The 19,570-nt window shown below is 34.0% G+C and overlaps 1 protein-coding gene across 1 annotated transcript in view; it reads right to left on the minus strand.

The window, feature by feature from the left end:
• The window catches only part of LOC120340527 (uncharacterized), a 47,928-nt gene that overhangs the window by 12,397 nt on the left and 15,961 nt on the right, over positions 1 to 19,570 (minus strand). The window contains exon 4 of the mRNA XM_039408801.2: positions 619 to 801. Coding sequence (XP_039264735.2) covers positions 619 to 801 — 183 coding nt within the window. The remainder of the gene's footprint in view (positions 1 to 618; positions 802 to 19,570) is intronic.

The following is a 19,570-nucleotide window of genomic DNA, read 5'->3' on the forward strand; positions in this document are numbered from 1 at the left end:
GGACGGTACATAGCGATAGCGTTATTACGCATAACTAAATTATTTCGATATATAGTGTAGGCTCCCGAAGTATGCGAACCAAGATGGCGGACATCGCAATGTAATATGTGTACTAGGTTAGGGTTAGGCCATTATTTTAGGTATAAATACTACGGGAGGCTCTTGGCTAGTCTTCGAACTGATAATAGGACTACAATAAGGAAAATTGGAAAAAAATTATCACCTAACCCTAACCTGTTACCCATGTTACGTTCCGATGTCCGCCATCTTGGTTCGCATACTTCGGGAGCCCCAAATTTTTATATTCTCAAGGGGAAATGTCTTTTACCATTTAAATTAGTGGCATATGAAAACATTTTATTTTACATTCATGTCAAAAAGTATTGCTTTCATTTTGTTAGACAGCAAATTTGCGACCGTCAAATCGAACTCGATTGACGGCACACTTTTCATCATTCTGAGACACGTCGATATTCAATTTAAAGGCAACACCAGTTGCGCATATTTTTATTGGACGTATTCATATGCCTTTCGCTTGGAACAGGGCTCTGCGCAACCATAGATTTTGCATTGTCCTATACATTTGGGACATTGCATATTTTGTGATAATTTACTTACGCAAAGTGTTGTATTCGCACTTGAGCTGATGATACTTTTCGTGCACGGCGTGAAGTTGTCCTATGTTATCTTCGTCTTGAATCTGGGCGAGAAGCCCGGGTGCTTCACCCAGTCCGCTGGTTTGGGCGGAAGCAGAGTCCCCACTTGCGGGTTGGAACTCTTCGTCGTACAAATATACTTCGTCTGAAAAAGAAAACAGGATATTGTTACGGAATAAGGTTGAGAGACAGGTTGTTGTCAGAAACCACATCTATATGTTCACGAAATTATAAAAACTAGGCTAAACTGGCAATTTTTCGAGTAAGATGGCGACGCGGGCGATTCAAAACATGAGGTCATCACGTCAAAATGCTCGAAATCTTGTGAATCATATTCTGTTTCATTTTACTCATACAGACTATGAAAAAAGCCTTGTAAAAGTAAATTGTGCATTGGTGCGATTCTCTTATTTTTTGACGAAACCAAAACCTCGAATTGAAATGACAGTTTAAAGAAATTTTCTGTTACTAAGAAACGTAAAACTCGTATGACGTATCTTACGTCTCAGCGTTGCGGTAAACAGAATACGACTGGTTTAAGCGACGTAAATATGAAAATGACGGCCTGCGGTGATTAGGTATTATGATTGATAATGATAACGCAAAAATCCGTTTGCCATTGCACAATAGCGAAAAGAAATAGATTTAAACATAATATACTTTCGTAAAATAGGTAACAGATCAACGTTTAAACTAAAAAAAACTATTTAGGAAGACCGGATTGTGGACCATAAATAAAACAACACACCGACATTTAAACCTCAATGGCGCTTACAGGTGAAACTATTTTTGCTGAAAAATATTAGAATCCCTATTACGAAATTCGTCGCCCCCGAGTGAGCAAATCACAGGCGAGCGGGACTTGCTTAGTCATTGTGCACGAAAACAAGCGTCAATTATTTTGCCAATAAAAGTGATAAACAATGATTTAGATATTTTGAGCGATTGGAATAAAGGTGCAATTTCGAAAATGGATCAGGACGCTTAAATAATGTAATAATAAAAAATTGCAAAAAAATGATTTTATAAATTTGAAATTTTTTATATCGCGGAAAAATTGCAAAAAAATTGTATATTAATTTCGCATTGGAATTTTTTGAAATGCTTTCATGGGTTGATACTCTTAAATCGGCCATTTAGTGAGGAATCATAGCATGCCACTGCAAAACGCCGAAATAACTACTCGCGAAATTTCTGTAACCCGATCCAAGTGCAACCATGCCTAAACACCTAACGCAGGTATCAATGGAATGTAGGAACAAGGATTGAAAAATTTGAAAAAGTATTAGTGCTACCGCGAATTTAGCCAGGCACCAAGTAATTAGTAATAATAATGTAGATTTATATTTCTCGAAATGGCCGCATGAAACATTAGGTGAAAAACGAGAATTTTGCAACCGCAAGCAGTGCAACCATTTCAAAATATCAAATTTCTATAGCCAGGTTATGCTGTGGTATACATCTAACATAATTATTAATTCGCTTCAAGGAGAGATATATGTTTATGCGCCATGTAGCGTATCCTCTTCAGTATGACTTTTGCCCGGGGGCGCATGGTATTCGCTGGACATGGAATTTTTACTTGTACTTTGCGCACATAAAAAAAAGAGATATGACAGCATATACAAACTTGTTTTTCGAATATGAATTATCTGACGAATAGGTATTATCGCATCTGATGATCATAACATCGAAAAAACAGAAAAATAAAATTTATGACGCAAACCATTTTGGTATTATCATACACGTTTTCCGTGGTTTATAATCAGCTATAAATCATATTATAAATATACAAAGTAGAATTAAACTTACCAAAAGGACAAATTAATGCAAATAAATGAAGTTATGGTAAACTAAATCTCTATCAGATAATATATTTTTAATTAGGAACAATTACTATGCCCGCTTTCTTCATACGTGTGCGGGAATTATTATAAATTATTCTGTAATGAATAATAACAAAAAAAGAATTAATTAGCTGAACTTAAAACTTCATAAAGGCAGTTTCACTACTCAGAATTTCACTATCTTCACAAAAATTCTAGAATATATACAATGACTTCCAGGTGCGAAAACCACGTTCGAATTTGAAGTCATTTATTTTTATTTCGAAGTTCGAGTATACCACCTAAATCCGATACGAAATACAATAGAGCTTTATAGCGCTAATATTTAACCAATGCGGTCTCTTCTCATTCTCAAAAGTTGGTGGCATATTCGCAAATTGAAATTTAGACCTTGTCCAAAATTAGGGGCCTTTATACGCGGCCGAGTATGGCAAACCGTTGTAGCATTCAACTGAGGCGTTGTTCATCTATGATCCATACACGAGTTTAAGTAAAAACGGCGCTTCCAAAAACCCTTAATTTCCAAATACCAAGCACTAATGACCATTGGGATCAAGTTACATCTGAGTATTCGCGCCTGAGAAACCAGAAAAATTTGTGAATTCCCGAAAGTAGATCTCATTCAATGCCCCAGATATGTCCGATGTTGAGCGCGCTAATACACGCTTCGCATCATCTGAATTCACTTATCGTAACATAGCAGTAACGGTCATTCTTTCGTTTTTAATAAAATATTGAACGTTTTTGACAAAGTCCAGGCGTCAACAAAATATACACTGCCCGTTCCTGTGATTGCGAGAGAGCATACTACTACATTATAAGCTCGATCGCATAACAAAAGCGTGTTTTTAAACTGCACTGTTAGCGCCGAATAATCAAAATGGGCTACCCTGTCATCTTGGTATTTATTGGGGCGTACAGCGTGACCCACCCGCCCTGTTTGGCTATTGTCCTTCGTAGGTTCTCAGCTAACAACCTTGCAATATAATGGATGGTATATATGTATGATAAATATAACCTAACTTTGCGTTTCTAGTGCTATTAGTATAGATAAATACTGTCGACATCAATATGCGGCAACATAACGAAACTTCTGTATAAGTCAGTTATCTTTATAGATCCGGCCAACGTTGGGCCACAATTGGCATAATACTAGATGCCAGAAATATTCACAATAAACATGCCTTTGAAAAACAATATCTGATATTTTACCATATATTTCTATAATTACATAGTATGTCCAGCGATGGTCTCTAGTACCGTAGAGGTAATATACTGATTCCTATACTAATAATGCCTGCCTAAAGAATACCTATACTCAATGCTTTACTCGGGATGCCGTAAACGCGGTCACTGGAACTAGTCCAAATCGCTTTATGCCTAAAACCGCAAAAATTTCTTTAAAAAAAACTGCTGATATAAATTGCGAGCTTTCTTTTTTCTCCAACGTGTATCATATCGCTCTCAAAAAATTCCCTCTCCGTATTCTCTCGAAAATATTTGGCTTAGCGGACAATGCTCGACCAGCGGTCCTCCGCAACCAATGGCCAAATGTAGTGTACTAGGCACAATAATATAGCTTATACCGTAGCGAAGGTGTGTCTTTGCTAAGAAAAAATAAGCGAGATAATAGAAGAGCGAGAGAATGTACGAGCTTGCGTGAGATAGAATACTCGTTTGAATTGTCATTATTACCGACTAAAGTACGGATAGTACGACCGCGAAAAAAGAAACTAAAGCCATGGTTAGAAGGGCAAAAACATAAACAACGGGCGACGGTAATCTTAGCTGAGAAAAAAAAAGAAATTACAATCCACTGACGCGTGGCCAATCGTTCAATCCACTTTAAATGTTAATTGTTGTTTATTAGGCAATTTACATATTACGTAAAATACGATTGGTACGGCAGGTAAAACCAATCCCGAAATAAACAAATATTCCCTGACTGGAATACTATAAGAAAATTATTAACAATACATTGAATACAACACTTAATATGGCACGAACAAATTATAGCGAAGTCGATTTCGCTTGAATACATAAATATAACGTTACATAAAACAACAAAAATTTGCGTTTTCTCATTTACCAGCTACAATATCTGTCTAAAACAACATGCGCTAACAGATTTATTCATTCCAGTTAGACTGTATTGAATAATGTTTTTACCTCATTATACACTCCTAGTACACACCCCATGTAGATACTCTAAAATTACTCTAACTCGACGAACATTCAGATGGTGATACCCATCGCCAATCCTGAAATATTCGGAAAAGTATATTATCCTTCATTTAATTAAGAAGTCCTCACAATCTAGGTGCAAATAACACTATATGTTATGTTTCCTTGCTTTCTTAACCAACCAACCATAAAAGGCAAAGCTATGTAAATGACACAAAAAAACACAAAAACGTATACGCTTTCGTTCCGTGAAGGGGTGGATCCGGTTTTTAATGAGACACGTGAAAATGATTTCATCAGTATAGAGATACGAACATTTCATCGAAAATGAGTAAAATTATCTCTTTGGGTCTGAAGGTCATTCGCAACCCACATTTTCGATTAAATTAAAATAATTAAATACCGTAAATCACAAGTATGGAGAAAATATCTGTCGATCTGAAAATAAAACTACTCGACCATGACCACGAAAATTAGCTTACGATGCATGTGAACGAAAATACCGGTAACGTACCGTGTTTTCAAACCAGATTATTTATTTACATTAAACTGTTTTGAAGGTTTTTGCCATGCATTTACATTTGAATCGTCATCAAATCCTAAAATTTTAAAATTTGACGTATGTTATGGTTTCATACCACAAAGGTCTAATTCCGCGCTGCATGTTACCGACAATTCCAGTAACAAACAGCATTTTCAAATCAGATTATTTACATTCGGAATGTTTTATTTTAAAGGGTTTTCCATGCATTTCCATCTAAATAGTAAAAGCGCAATAGACCAACGATACCATTTTCCAAATAGAATGTAATCCATGGAACTAAACCCCAAAAAATCGAGAAGTGAGTACCGCTTTTACGATTACACAAAAGGCCAGAAAATGAAAACACTATTCTTGACGATTCCTAAATAGTACGGGTGATTAAATAACGACTATCCAATTACAAAACGTGGTCAAAGACGGGAATAAAAAACCCCAAAATACATAGATGGTAGGGTATTCAAAACAAAAAAAATCACATGTCAAGTTACGCGCGTATACTCTGCAGAAGAAGTGTTCGATAAAGAGTATCTTCTATTACGAGTCCGGGGACTGTCTTTGTTAGCCAAGTGAATATACCCCCTGCCCATCGGTTTCATTCCCTTCACACAACTTGATGTAAAGTAGGAGAACAAAACTAGTTTCCTCCATTTTGGTACATACACTTCTGAAGCGCCCGATGAGGTATCTCTTAGTTCCATTAAATATATTCTAATTAACATATACTTCCGCGGAAATTTATTTTTGTAAGCTGACTATAACTTCACACATTAGAGCTTCTAATAGGATCCATAGTTATTATTACTACATAAATAAAATAAAATTGTTTGTCCGTAAACTCAATGTTAGAAGATGTTAAATTAAATTACATTTCAAGCATTATCACTATTGAGAGTCGATTTCTAATCGGAAACTTTTACCTTGCAGCGTTTGTTCAAGTTTAACGTCAAGTTTCAGATAACGATAGCGTGTATCAGAGTTAGAAGGCGACTTATTGTTAGAACGTTTTATTGTATTTTTCATGTCATTATATAACTAGAGTTAGGATATAAACAAAACAAATTTAGATGTCGGTAATTGTTTCTTACTATTTGTGAACTTTGTTTACAATTTGATTTTCAAGTTAGAGGAAAATAAATTTAATATATGGGTAATCAATGGCCAATCATGGCGAATAACGAAAACATATACTAAATGAGAAATCGCATAAAACCGTTTGGCTACCATTTTTATATAGGACCACAGCAAATGCATGCACTACCCATTTCGGATGAATACATTAATGATTAATTAACTAAATTGACTGTGTTTCATTTTCTATTTATTCTTACGCTTTCTATGTTTTATTATTATCAAACGTCGGGTATGAAATAAGCCATTATTTGGAATGGAAAATATTTTTATTTATCATTGAAGAAACAATTACTAAGAGTCTTTGGATAAACAATACTACACAAGGTCATTAATCAGAATTTATTTAAGTTTTGCGTAAATCTTTGTCACTAGTTACAACAAATATATCGTGTAAAATGCAATAATATAATATGAGAGATCGTAATTAGACATTAGAATCCCTTCGAAACAAAATTAAAAACACGCGTATACACGTTTACGTTGTACCTTTGCTATAATCGCTTTATATTTCATGTTTATAGCATAATTGCAGTCGTGTACATCGCTATACCCTACGACAATAATAAATACTATGGTAAGTATTATACTGTTAAAAATATAATAGAATATGACATGGATTTTGCAGTTCAGTCATCTGTAGCAAACTAGCAACATCGGTGTATAACGACGAGACATTTATGAGAAACCGTGCCATTAGTAACCGCTTCCTAAATAGCTATACAGATCAGAATTGACGTACAATAGGAATAACGCGTTGTACAATACAACTACATTTATAAACCCAATACATTAACATATTCAACGAATCAACATGATGACATATAGTTCCAAGTAAAAATTAACGAATTTTATCGAAGTAATATATCCACCATAACCTGGTATAAAGTTCAACTCAATTTTCCAAATCAAGTCTGACCAAAGATGATTCTTACATAATCCAGCGTATTATATACACAATGAAAAATAACAAAGGTAGTCGGTTAAGTTTAACAGTGAATTAGAAATATTGTCAAGTTCGAGACGTACATTTCTAATGTTAATTTCTGTATAATTGCTACTTTTAATTTACTCTCTATAACGACTTATATATTTATATATAGAATATTATTGCGAAGAGTTTGCATTATATTCTAATTGAACAATAAACACGTACTTTAGGATGTCCGATACATATCGGTATATATGTTCAACCAGCATATAAATACGGAACGCTTTTCATTAGCTCAAACTGAATTTCCATTCGATTTTACAAAAGTTTGACCATTTTTCTGGAACATATGGAGTATTTATATTATTATCAATAGAAAAATGGTCTAGAAAAGGCAAATACTGATCTTCTTCCACTGGGGGCCGTATTGCTGGATCATATGGTAAGACACATGGCACATGTAACATGCAATACCAGCACAGTTAGTCTAACGTATTAATCGCAAGGCAATTATACCATAACCGATGATAATGCTATCACTGCTTTCACTGTATTGGCACTAATTTATCTAATAACGAATAAAGCATACATGCTACAACCGATCGAAGAACAGCGACTCGCGACTATATCTCCACCGAAAGTCTTATATGTTCAATTAACCATTCTTTATATTATAACCTGATTAAGATAAACAAAGGCTATATCGAACACACATTTATAAAGGCGTAAGCGTCAATCCACATTACGTTGATTATTACGTATTACGTTAAACAATAATACGTCTGCGTCAACGTCAATAATTAAAACAAACAAAGAAAACAATAGATAGGCTCAAACCTGATTGCATCCGGGTAATTAAAATCTTTATAATAAAGCAGACGACTATTTTGAGTGATAAACGAATTTAAATTATCAAAGGTTTTCGAGAAAGTGCAATCTGTTAGTTAAATATTGCCAAACCATACCTGACTGATTAATTATCCGAGGAAAGGTTCGACCTATTTCGAATCAGTATTTTTCTCGGTTTGAAATGAAAACTTATCTATATGCCTTTTACGTAACAAAAGTAAGAAGCGCAGGACAAAAAATCGTTTTACATTATTTCTACTCGACCAGAACGTCCAATATGAATCGATGATTCAGATAACTAAATTTTTATATTGAATTCGGTAAACTCTACATACAGTTATGATATACAGAATTGTCATTAAGGCAAATTAAACCTAGCCAACATACTTGATTTGATATAAAAATTCTACAATCTCAAGTATGCAGAAAGGTAAATCCTTTCGTCGTATTATAAGCACACACATACAGCTTGGTGTTTTTCTAGTATATGACCGGCACATACTTAATATACAATTATATTCAATCCACAAAAACGGTGTTCCTATCTGCAATATTTCCTAAAATACGACATTTTCAACGAATTTTATCGACGCTAATTACCAGTACATACTTTTAATTAATATTTCCTCCAATAAACAACGAGTAAAGTCGCAAGTGTACATAAATATGCAAAAAGCTGTCTATGAGAAAGTTAACAAACACTTGACAAATCAAAAAAAAAATGTTATTTTCGAACAGAATAAAACCAACTCTCCACAAATGTTGCTTTGTCAAAATAACTTTCTATTTCCCAGTCCAACAAAGGAAATGCGGGTTCATTTGGGCAAGTTCCGATATATGCATAGAATTTAACGAGAGGAAGTTTTCTAATCAACAATGTAGACGCCCGGGCAGGATATGGATTCGCGTTTAAAATAGAATGGAAGTCCCTTCTTCGCAAATCGAACAAGAAGACAATGATTACAATCTACATATTAAGAAAATAGAATATACACGCTATTTCATGGAGAATTGTCAAACAAATTTTGGAAAGGAAATTGTCACAATGATATTATTATTTATATACAAGACGCTTCCAACTCTACAAAACCAGGCGAAATCAAAAAAAAAAATCATATTGATGCTGAATATATATAAACGAATAACAAAAACTATTCGTTATAAGTATGCACAATCCGAACGTCCATTACTTTGGACAAAGCTTAAACGCTCCGATGAAGCTGAATATATTGTAGGCTGTATTAGATTTTAGAATTTTTCAAAATAAAAAAATAAACAACATACCGACTAAATGTAAAGAATGCCCATACCTCAACGGAATGTATTTTAAAAACTTGCTAGAAAGAACCTAAATTGTCATCAAATTCGTGTTAGTACGTAATTTAACGTATTTGTTAACAGTGTAAGAAAAGAATCTATAGGAATTAGATTCACTTTTGCATGTGTTAAAAATGTGGTTCCAATGCCTTCTTGCTTGCAAAATTTACCCCGCGTAAGGTAGATATCCCCTACTTCAAATTGATCCATCTTGAAGAAAAACAATACATAGAACAATTTTTAAATCCACAACATTTAACAGAAAATTTCACAAGAAACTTAAAATTTGATAACCTAATCTAATTCCTAAATCGCTCTTTTCGAATATCAAAATTTTTGTTTATACTGAATTCTATATAATTCCATCTTGTTAGTAATGAAACTATTGTTTTGTTGAGATTTATAAACAACAATAACCATCAAATGAAGATGATTATATTTCACACCTGCGCATAGAAAAACTCAAATTGTATTTTCGCACTTGAAAGTTTTCAACGGTAATTATAGGATAAATATTTTGCAAAGATTTTCCTCTTCAAAGCCCTAATCGTGGGGTTCGAGTGAATCGTCCAATACAGGTAAATCCACTATTAAATACATATGGGGTTACACCGTCAAAAGAGTAGGGCCGCACCCAGCATTATAAATAATTTTAAAATACAAATACAATATAGGAATCTCAGATAACTGCAAGATTGTCTCTAGTCTAATGCGAGTATGAGCAAAAAAATTGCTTATTTACAATAAAATCCAATGTAATTTTGTCGATTTCTTTTCAGTAAACGAGAGGTTTTAAAAAGTGTTCAGTGTTTAATTGCGACGTTGATTTTAATTTTGATTGTCCATTCGTTATGATCAACATCAAGCCAATTAAGAGGTGGTGTCCACTCCAGGTCGCGTGTGGGGACAATGGTCAGTATAGCATTCTGATGGTACTGGACTAACGTGAAGTGCGAGCGGTCTTTGTACTTGTGTGGACTCGCCACTAGATTAGCCGATAGAGGACCACTCGTGAGGCAGCCAGTGGCAACTACTCTGCCATCCACTCGACAGTTAGTGTAATGCGATCAAAATACACAAACAACTCCATCCCTACGCATGCGATTTATTTAACCCTCTCCCCACCGATGATCACGTTTAAGTAAACATCGATGGATTTAAGGACAGATACGAGTTGACTATATTTGAAAAGTGTGGTATGTTGAAATATACGCTCCCAATTCAATGTCGAATCTTTTATTTTATAGAAAATTTTAATGTAGAAATTTGAAAATGTAGAATTTAAATGTAGTAGTACAAAAAAAATTCATACTATAATAAATAGCATAATTTATCACAGATAAAAGTAGTTTTGTGCACTAAAAACCAATTTTCATTTTATACCTTAGATAAACGCTATTATTTAAATAGTCAAATAACCAAATACAGTACCATATTTTATTCGCGTTGCAGTGAAAATTATTTTTCATCTAATCATATATAACCTTTTTATGAAAAATACAATAAATAAAAAAATAATTACTACGCTACTGGAAACTTGTTCAAGAACATATATCTATGAGATTTAGGCTCCATGACTACCTCATTCAGGACAAAGACTTTCGTGAAAGAGCATCAGAGCTCACGTTTTGGCACTTATACGACACATATTCGCTATATTCCCATATGCAGGAATGCAATGTGTGATTTATCAGAAGCACAAGAAAGAATACAATAAATAAATTTTGGGCTTTTTTCACTAAAATACAGAACTTCAAAATATATTGAATGATGAATAAAGCGTTTATTCCCATATTAATATTCTTATGCAAATTCATTATATGAAGCAAAAAACTTAAATAATTATTGATCAAAATAAAACAAACCCGGTTAAAGAAATATGACTTCATAACAAAATTGAAAAAAAAAAATGAAATAAAGATTTAATATATCATATACAACTATATTAGAGATAATAAAATACCAGAATACTGAAAATAGAATAGTTGAAAAGGATTGTGTTTTTTAGGATATTGATACTTTGTAAGTGATACTGAAGTGGACGGCGGTCAGAGGGCGAATATATGTGCAATCTTTTGAGCAAGTAATAACAAACAGTTAACGGTAGGCTGGTTGCACGCAATATCGCCTCAGCATCAACGTCCAAAAATCAGAAAAAATGGACTTAAAAGACAATAGCCAACCGCCAACGGAACGACGATTTATTCACCCGTTGGTTACAAAGAGAGGAAGTTAAATAGACTTTAAATGCATGGAGCGATCAATAGGTTAATGGTGTCGAAGGGTATCGACTGTTCCAGCTCAGCAAAATCGAGGATGCGTGCAAAGTACTACACAAAAAGAGAGAAATTCCTTTGGTAAAGTGACCGATACACACTCGCGGTTTTTGTGAAATGTACAATCAGAGACAAATGCCGTAATAAAGCTAAAACGTCAGCGGAAACCGTAGAGCCGGTTTTTGTGCTACTACGGCAGCAAGTCTCATTTTTTAAGGGAGGCAGTATTTTGACCAAAATTTAACACTAAATAAATGAAAATAAACATCAAGTTCACTTATTTTTAACCGTAATCATAACGCCTACGTTTCAACAGGTTCCACCAATAGAATAATTTCCAGATTATCTTACAATTACGGGGTAAGACAAGTGTGAGTTCTCTTTTTCTTGATAGTGTAGGGAGGTCAAGCAAAAAAAACGTTTGAATTTACATTCAATCCAACCCTATCTAAACAAGAGTATTGCAATTACATTTCTGTTGACTTTACGAATCAAAATGTCAACCAAGGTCACCGTTATTTGATGACGGAAATAGATTCCACCACGACACATAATGCAAATTAATAATCCAGATTCTACGCAAATGAGAATAAAACAAAACAGGCTAAATAGACGGTGATTGTAGCCACGGCATAACATTAATTAATAAGGCCTGGCATAAACGAAAGCCTTAATCTTTTTAACCTTGGAAGAGTAGGATTTGAACGAGAGGCAAAAATTTGTAAAAGTGTTAAATTTTGCGTGGTCCCGAGGTTTTAGAATCATTTGAAACATCCTTACCGAAAAAAACGATGCACAACCAAAATCGATGTTTTTCTCCTAACTATATATATATATACTACGCCACATTATGTCACAAAATAAAGTATTAATAAAACGCTTTTTGGTAATAGTTTGGTACTGACAGCCAAACCTGACAGTAGACATGAGGCACTAACTAAAACCAAGACTAAAACAGGTCCAACTATGAAACCCATATCTAAAGATGGCTCCTAGTTCATAATGACAGAACATCAAATATGTCTATTTCTGAAAAAATGTGACATCAACTGCTTTGGTTTTACTGCGGCGAATACTACCGCAGAGCTTATTCAATAGACACACAGATGGATGGCGAATCATTCTAGACTAAAAATCTACCAGTACTTCTAAGTAATAGGAGGTCCCCTTAAAAGTACAATTTCTAGGAACCGCTGTCAAAAACATGATTTTACGCGTGAAGTCGAATTGCTCAATTAATATTGCTTATGTTATAAGGAGTATAGACTTCAGTTTCCAAGGAAGTACAAATGAGAATTACCCTTTATCGCAGGAATCGCGGATTTTGGCACTAATGGTTCAATTTAATGCGAAACATTGTGGAATAAGTACTTGAATTGGGCAGTCAATAATCAAATCCGTCAGAATTTAGAGATTGTCTAAAAATCAGGTTTATGCGGAATTGTATTCACAGTTTCCAAAGTTTCATAGATACTAAAATTTGGAATGATGAAATAAAATGATTGATTCTACCGGAATCCTAATATGATTTACAATTACTTAGCTAACTATCGAATTTTGTTTAAAATGCCCGACTGTTAGGCTATTTACACCAAATGGAGATCCCGTAGGACCGAACTTATCAAATTCGGATGATAACCAAAGTTTAATATACAAATTGATAGTAATCATTCGAGCGCTGAACTAAATTATGCAAAATAAAATATATTTGTGGTATTATTCGTTTTCTGCGAAGCCAACTACTTATCTTTCATCAATGGTTTAGCGTCGGTGGTCAGTATGTATATAATAATAAGAATGCTGTACCAACCGTGAAAATATCAACAGTATACTGAATAATTCTTGCCGCACATTAACACGTTAAAGAAATATATTTGTGTTAGTGTGCAGCAAGGCTCTTGAATCACAAAATATAATTGACTCTCAATTCTTAATTTACTACAATATATATAAAATTCAACATTTTATTAAACATACCTAATGTAATAGACTTCAACAAATACTTTAAAATCGAAAATAGCATCCTATTTCATGAGCGCCAATTTTACATGTAGTTTATTGCGGATGGCGCCAGGCAACATTTACCGTCTCCGAAACGGGTATAATTTGGGCCGCTACGCTTATTACACCTTACAAGTATGGCTTTACAATTTAAATATTATTTCAAGGCTTTTTCGTCTACTTTTTAAGATGGTATATATTTATATATAGTATAGACTTGAACCCGACCATTGGGGAATAATTTGAAAATGTAAAAACTTTTCACAGTTTAATCGTGGAGAATAAGTTAGAATAATACAGTACAAATAATTCGAGATTTTTTGCTGAAGATAGCCATTTAATGTGTATATTGTTAATTTATATTCAAAAGTTACGACAAAGCATGGTTCTATGGTCACCTGTTTCGCGATTCATTATATGTCAGAAATGTTGAACAGGTCAAATTCCAATAATTATAAGAAAGAATTCCCAATGAAAACGAACAATAGTGTACATATTGTAATTTGTGAACAGTGCAGTGGCGACATTTTTCTTGGCAAATTTGCAACTGGACGAAATATTCTTAATTGAAATATAAATAGCTGTTTGTTCGTTTCGTTTTTTTCCAATATACACGAATAGCCAAAATAATATATTGACACAATTCGCGCGAGGGTGGTCATTGTAAATACAATTGGGGGAAGTATTCGAACCAAGTACCGCGCAAATAGCAAAACGGCATTTCCAGTTCTACACAGAACGCTGAATAAGAATGTCTGGGTGAAATTTTAAAAGCGAAATGGCAATCGAGTCTCCGGTTCCAACTGGGCTATATTACATCCTATTTCCATCCTCGGCCGTAGATACAACCATTGCACCAAACTGGGCCGTGTGAGAATACAAAAATATATCTTGATGGTGAAGTAAATTTATATGGCAAGTTGGCAACGTTCCACAAATACCTGTAGTGGTTTAATTACAATGATAGCTGCCACAGTTTTGTGCAAGAATGCCAAATGCAATAGTTTCCAACAAAATTCAGCAAATTGAAAAAATTTCCACCTCTACAAACTTTAAAATACACAATTTTGGACGCAAAGCGATAGATAAATCATATTTCTAATAAAGGACTGTTAGGATGGTCTGTTACTCCGAACAGAATATCAAATCCTACTTGCCTTTCAACCAACCAACCATTGAGTTGTAGTCGGAGTCATGTTTCCAACTTGTCCGGAGTAGAAGTCGAAATTGTGAGACGAACTTCAGATATTTCGTAATCACAATCGAAAGTCAAAAAATTTTCTACAGAAATTAATTTGACTAAACGTTCTTAACTGTCTATATATTCAGAAAAACTTGTAAAGAATATTTGATTTCCTCGGAAGTTCGGAGTTTTTTCGAGTCGGAGTCAAAGTCAGATTCGATTGTACCCACGTCTGAACTGCCCTGCTTTCAGCACCATGTTTCGAATCGGTCGCGCATAAGGTTTTCCTGTAGAAGGATTGCTTCCATACGTTCAGCTCAATAATATGGGTTGTCAAAGAATTTAGTTTGAGAATGAAAATAATGCTCTTTATGGATGTTATTTTTAATGATTACGATAACTGAAGTTATTTTTAAAAATAGTTTTAATTTTTCGCGTGGAATCGGGATCTATGTTAATTTAACTTAAGATTTTGCTGTGAAAAAATTTCCGTTCAAATCATTTTAAATTAACTGTAAATCCAGATTCTCCACAAAATCGCTATTGCATAATATAGTGTACTTTACTGACTTAAATAGGACCATCAATAATGAATTCCTTTAAATCCCAAATAAAGATATTTTGGCACAAACTCACGACAAAGGAATTTCGCCCCAAGAACGGAAAATAATTTTACTATGACGGTAAAGAAATTACGTAGGCGGTCACAATTCATTATGCTATTTCGCAGAAGCCTGAGTGTTGATTCAAACGGATCCCTTTCATTGTGTACGCCTAATCCTACTACCAGCATTCGCTCTTTTGTATCCTTAACTAAACTAGGACATTGGAGCACTTTGAACAATAATCAGAAAATGAACTCCAATAACATGGTAATCATAGAAAAACAATTGAAATGAGTTAATACTTTGTCAGACATGAGACAAATATTAAAAAAATTTCATAGCAATTTTAACAAATTAAATGGAATGCGTATTTCACTAAATTTTAAAACTACCCTAAATTGCTATATCATTTTGCGATTTTTCTCTATTTTTAAATGGGCAGTATTAGAGGACCTGTCCACTCGACATATCGCGTGTGTATTCGGTCAACCGCACAAAATATTTCGAGTGGTGATTTATTCAAGAGCTTTGCGGGACGTTGGTTGGGATAAGTTACAACAATAGGCTATAAATTAATAAAGCACTTTTGTATTTGTACGATTTTGAAATTGAAAAGCACTCGAATTGTGTGAATATCCATGCAAAGTGGTGAGAAAAACCGCAAATATCACTCGCAATTGGTGTTGATACGAATCAACGAACGAACATATGCGACGATGTGGCTGTCAATCAAAAATACTACGACCGCATAATTGAGTACAAAATCTCCGTGTTTACTACTCTGTGGCTATTTAAAAGAAGACCGCTAGCATAAATGTGCGCTCCAGAAGTGTGTGTACCAATATGGAGGTAAATAATTTTGTTCGACTATTTTACATCAAGTTATGTAAAGGGACTGAAACCTATACCCAGGGGAATATTCACTTGGCTAACACAGACAGTCCCCGAAGTCGTAATAGAACTAAAATAAAGAAAATCGGAATAAAATTATGTCCTAACCCTGACCTGGTACACATACTTCGGGAGTACCCTTATAAAAGAATATGAAATATATTTTTCGGGTCCCAGCATGGAAGACAAAATAAATCTACAAATACGTCGATGTTCTTTCAGACTTGTTGACCTGTTCAAATTACCCACTAGAAATTAAAAGAAAATTGAAATTATTCTCAAAGAAGAAATCTAAAATACCAAACTAAATTATATACACATACCAAACACAATGTTTGGTTTTAGATTTGACCTTGCAAGAACGTACTGCGTCAAATTCCAAATTAGACAGAAACAATGAACAAAATCCATGCAAACATATTCCCATTATTGGACACGAAATGCACAAATGGATTGTTTTGTTATTGATATCTTGTTATTGTTCTTGTTGGTATTTTTAAATATGTATGACCGAGATAGTAAACTAAATAGCATCTAGATTTGAAGGTGAAAAACGTGACATGTTTCCCGTTGTGGTCGGAATATAGGAATGAAAGCAAATTGCGGAAAAAGAATGTTGAGAACAAGTACCAAAATAAATAATTACTGTATCAAGGCGATGAGAGTGCGATTGTGAAACTGATCTGTGAAAAGCACCTAATAATGACTTTACAGTGACCAAAATAAGGTTACTTGTGTAAAAACGAGACATAATGGTCAAATTTATGAGGTGATAGGCTCGACAATCATGGACGACTGTGACTATAAATCAATATGAAAAAAGCTTAAATGATGAATAGTTTTCTCGTATGCTATATTTAGAGTTTTCGAACTCGAGATATCTTGAGACAAACGCACCAGTGTGTCCTATGGCGACGCCAGAAAGTTTATTGGAGCAAGCTCACATCAAGGCTGTGGACAGAACTAAGATGTATGACAGGAGGACAACAATGAACAATTTCATACATCATGTGAGGTGACAGGCTTGGGTGGACGCTGTATTTAGCAGATCTTTAACCAATGAATACTAACCTTCAATGCGAATAGAGATGATCACTTAGCATTACCGAAAACACCTCATTATTTTACGAGAAAATGAATAAAAATAGGTTCAGGTGATGGATAGTAAATACATCACTCGTGCGTGACTCACCAAAACATGTTTATTGCGAAGTATACCAAACAAAAATCAAGAAGATTGCCATATTTATTCATTTGCTTGCGACGGCTGGCTATTCTAGAATTATTCTGTGATATTTTTAACACACGAATGTGTAGTTCGCTAGTTCTTTTACGTAATACGTAATATTCGTCTAATAACGATATAAAAATACAATTAATTATAGCAATTATAAAAATGATATTATGATATTTGTCACTTGATTTTTGTATAGGAAATACAAATAAAAACAATGGATGTCGGTTTTTTTCTCGTGATTTTCTACAACACAAAAGACCTCTTTCGAAAAGGTGGTAATACTAAGACTAATAATCTATAATACTGGCATCTTACTGTAGCAATGACAATACTATATGCGTATTATAAGAGGTCTAATCGTACGATTTAATAATGTGATTTCAGAATCAAAAAAATTCGTAAAATATTCAAAAAGTAGAAAGAGGTATTTAAAATCGCAAATTTGAGATTTATAGAAAAAAAAATTCATTTTTAAATATGTTCGTTTTACTTGGCACTGATTTGTCAAAGATGTTCGGGTTAAAAGAGCCACGTGCCAATTTTTAAACATGTTCACAAAGGTAAAATCGCCACCATGGAAGATGTTTATGACATATATCCGGAAATCAATGTTATCTTGCGATCATGGTATCTCGTTTACTGCCTTCAGGCAAATTCCTAGAATGTGAATTCGCGGTTGTTTTTCAATAGATTAGAAAAACCTCATTTTCTTTCTCTTTGAAGTAAAAATGTCTCATAATGTGTATCTTATATCATAATGATATTTTGGGCAAAAACACGAGTATGTCATGATGGGCGTTGGAAGATTAGAAATGGGAATGATAATATCTAGAATTTAACATTTCGATTATTTCGAAGGTAATTTGTTAAAAGCTATTTACAGAAAATTTAAATATAAAACATAAAATAACTAGCCAACGCGACATTGACCCATAATCGGACGAGGAACAGTAGTACGCCATAAGAATCATCTCCACCGCGGGATGAATATGAACAGCATTTTATAGCAAAAACGGCAAAATTTTCAGATTTTTTTCCCATGAACTGAATTACCAATTAAAAAATAAAAACAGGAGCTCAAAAATGAGCACGAAAACATGTGTTGTGAAACAATACATTTACTCGATCACATTATACCCGGACAAAAAATCAACTAATAATATATTTTGTACTGCGATTGTACGAGTTGAACTGCAATGGTTAACAAAATAAAGTTTGGTTTCCACCCAAGGTATTCGGCGTACACGTCCGTATACATATGAGAGAAATGACCACTCGTCTTAAAAGTTAACGGACCACCTTGATTACGGTACTTCTTATTTTATGATATTATGTTAATTTTTTCGATTTTTTTTATGAAAACTGATGCCAGCGAGCGATTATGTTATCTCTATCGCGTTGTTTGTTTAAAAACAAGTGAAATCATTGTAACCTAAAGATGCGTTCTCACCGAACATACACCCAAGGCGAATAACCTTAAGACCTCGCCGAAAATCTTCGTCCGGTAGACTAATTTACGTTCCACAACCCGCTATTCACCGTTTATTTATTGTTTGATCAAAATGGTCAGTCAATTGCGGATCACGGTAATATAATCCAAAACATGTATCGTATCGTATTCAGTGTTCCCAAGAAACCCAATTTTTTTTTTTACATATGTACGGGTTTTTCTTTTTGTTTTTTTAAAATCGCGTGGGGAATACAATCACCAAGAGAATATTCATAATCTACCATTCTTTTGCGTATTTAAAAAAATATCGAAAAAATTACATTACTTTTTTTCAAAGGGAACACAACATAATTCCGTGCAGAATGTCCACTGTACAATATAATTTGCTGTTTATAGCGTAATGGCCGAGATCGTTTGGTTTTCTTTGTTTATTTTTGATGTATCGTCGATCGTGTCGCTGCTGTCGCTCGA

The sequence above is a fragment of the Styela clava genome, chromosome 14 (genome assembly GCF_964204865.1).
Source record: "Styela clava chromosome 14, kaStyClav1.hap1.2, whole genome shotgun sequence".
In the NCBI taxonomy this organism is placed as follows: Eukaryota; Metazoa; Chordata; class Ascidiacea; order Stolidobranchia; family Styelidae; genus Styela; species Styela clava.